Source organism: Macrobrachium nipponense, chromosome 28 (assembly GCF_015104395.2).
Source record: "Macrobrachium nipponense isolate FS-2020 chromosome 28, ASM1510439v2, whole genome shotgun sequence".
In the NCBI taxonomy this organism is placed as follows: Eukaryota; Metazoa; Arthropoda; class Malacostraca; order Decapoda; family Palaemonidae; genus Macrobrachium; species Macrobrachium nipponense.
This window is the reverse complement of record NC_087217.1, coordinates 75,392,404-75,394,378: the sequence shown is the minus strand read 5'-3', so window position 1 is coordinate 75,394,378 and position 1,975 is coordinate 75,392,404. Positions and strand designations below refer to the sequence as shown.

The 1,975-nt window shown below is 41.6% G+C and overlaps 1 protein-coding gene across 1 annotated transcript in view; it reads left to right on the top strand.

The window, feature by feature from the left end:
- The first annotated feature begins 652 nt into the window (after positions 1 to 652).
- LOC135201242 (uncharacterized) overlaps positions 653 to 1,975 on the top strand; it is a 3,080-nt gene continuing 1,757 nt past the window's right edge. The window contains exon 1 of the mRNA XM_064230118.1: positions 653 to 733. Within this exon, the coding sequence (XP_064086188.1) occupies positions 653 to 733 (81 nt within the window). The remainder of the gene's footprint in view (positions 734 to 1,975) is intronic.

The following is a 1,975-nucleotide window of genomic DNA, read 5'->3' as shown; positions in this document are numbered from 1 at the left end:
CCGTCGTATCAGCGTTTGATCTCCTAGCCAGGGATACTTCTCTTAACGATCTAGTGAGCCCCTGTCGACCGTAGTTGTTGATTACGAGACTGGTTGTTGGTTCACGGTTGTGGGTCGTAGTTGGTTTTTGGGGAGAGAGAGAGAGGTTAAGTTTAGTAGGTGTGTACCTGTTTGTCTGAGGGAAATATTTTTAGTTTTACAAAAATAGACGCCTATTGAAAATAAGCATATCAGTCAATTGCATAAGAAACACAGGCCACTGAGTAAGCATAATAAAAAATGGGTCCCTCAATTAGCATAATAAAACGGCCCCTGCTGATGAGCTTAATAATAATGAGCTGCCCCTGAATGAGCATAATAAAAACGGGCCCTAAATGAGCTTAATAAAAACGGCCCCTGAATGAGCATAAGAAACACCCCAAGGTCCACTGAATGAGCGTAATAAACATAAAGTAAATAAGATTTTTAAAGAATTCAAAAGTCGAAAAGGGGAGATGACGTCGCTTATGCAATACAACAAGAGAACATTTTCTGATAACTAAAGTCTCTCACAAGTCGGCAGTCAGTACTACTCAACGAAAATGGCACTGGATTGATGAAAAGAGATTGGAGGAGGGGGGGAGGGGAGGGGGAAGGCATACCGAGTGTGCCAATGCGCATTGAGAAGTGGAAATCTATTAATGTCAAATCCTATAATAGAATTGATGAGGAGCGTGAACGCAACCTGATGCTAGTAAGTATCAAGTGCAAAGCATATGTACACAGACGAGAGAAGTTGATAATAAATAAATGCGCATTTGATGGTGAAGAGAAAATGGAGGAAAGGTTGAATAAGCCAATTTGCTACAAACCGGAAATGGGCGTCCTCCTGAAAGCAGCTCCGCGCCCTAGTACTAAACTCTACCGGACAAGATGGGAGCACTATGAATCCGGCGCCACTTAATCATAGAGATGATGACTTTCGTTATCTCTTTAATGGAGGAAAATAGTCATCGATAATGATGATGACATCCTTCAGTACAGCTTTCCATAGCTCTGATTAATTAAGATTCGGAAACTTGTATTACAGATCATACTATCTATCGATCACAACCAACAGACTCCGAAGAAAAGTACCCGGGTTTATTCCAACCAGCCCAGAGAGAGAGAGAGAGACGAACGATTCACAGACATGTTATAATTTGGCCGGAGGAAGGAACGAAGGCAAAAATCGTTCAACTTGCAGCACAGCTGGAGACCTTTCCGGTTTGCTGGGAATGCAAGAAAATAACGAAATAAAATAAATAAAATCACTCACCTGTAAGTAACGGGGAGGAACGGGATGTAGAACGGCCGATATCTGAAAAACTAACAATAGATGACATTGTAAAGATCACGGCTCTGAATAGTCTAATAAATGCAGCTCTTTACAGCTATTTTTTGTTTTTCGCATTGTACTACTGAACTCAGAAGTAACAAATAAAGTGGAAATGCTTGATAATTATCTACTGAAATACTTTCTGTTGGCAACTGCGGGGAATAATATCGTCTTCAGAAGATGATGATATCAAGAACATGTCAGGAAAGGCTTCTTCGTTCTGAAACCAAGACTGAAAATACTGAAACACACACAACGCTACTCAAACAAGAGCAAGAAAACATTAAACATTAAATTCGCATGTATCGACATCAGTGCGATTATACGATTTAATTCTCGCACACACATGCCGGTCTCAAGCACGAAAGAGAGAGAGAGAGAGAGAGAGCGAGCGAGCGTATGGCACTTGTGTGTGTGTGCGTGCGTGCGTGTGCGCGTCTAACAGAAGGAGCAACACTGGAATAGCCAAGTTTACGACAGAGATTTTTTACCAAGATTTGAATAAATAGGGTTGCCGTTTTGAAGGAATTTCAATCTACCAGTGTGGCTTTTTGGTGACATCTGGCAACCTCCGTGGCTTTTCCGACCACAGGCCACGGTACTGGGGGATAAAATTCT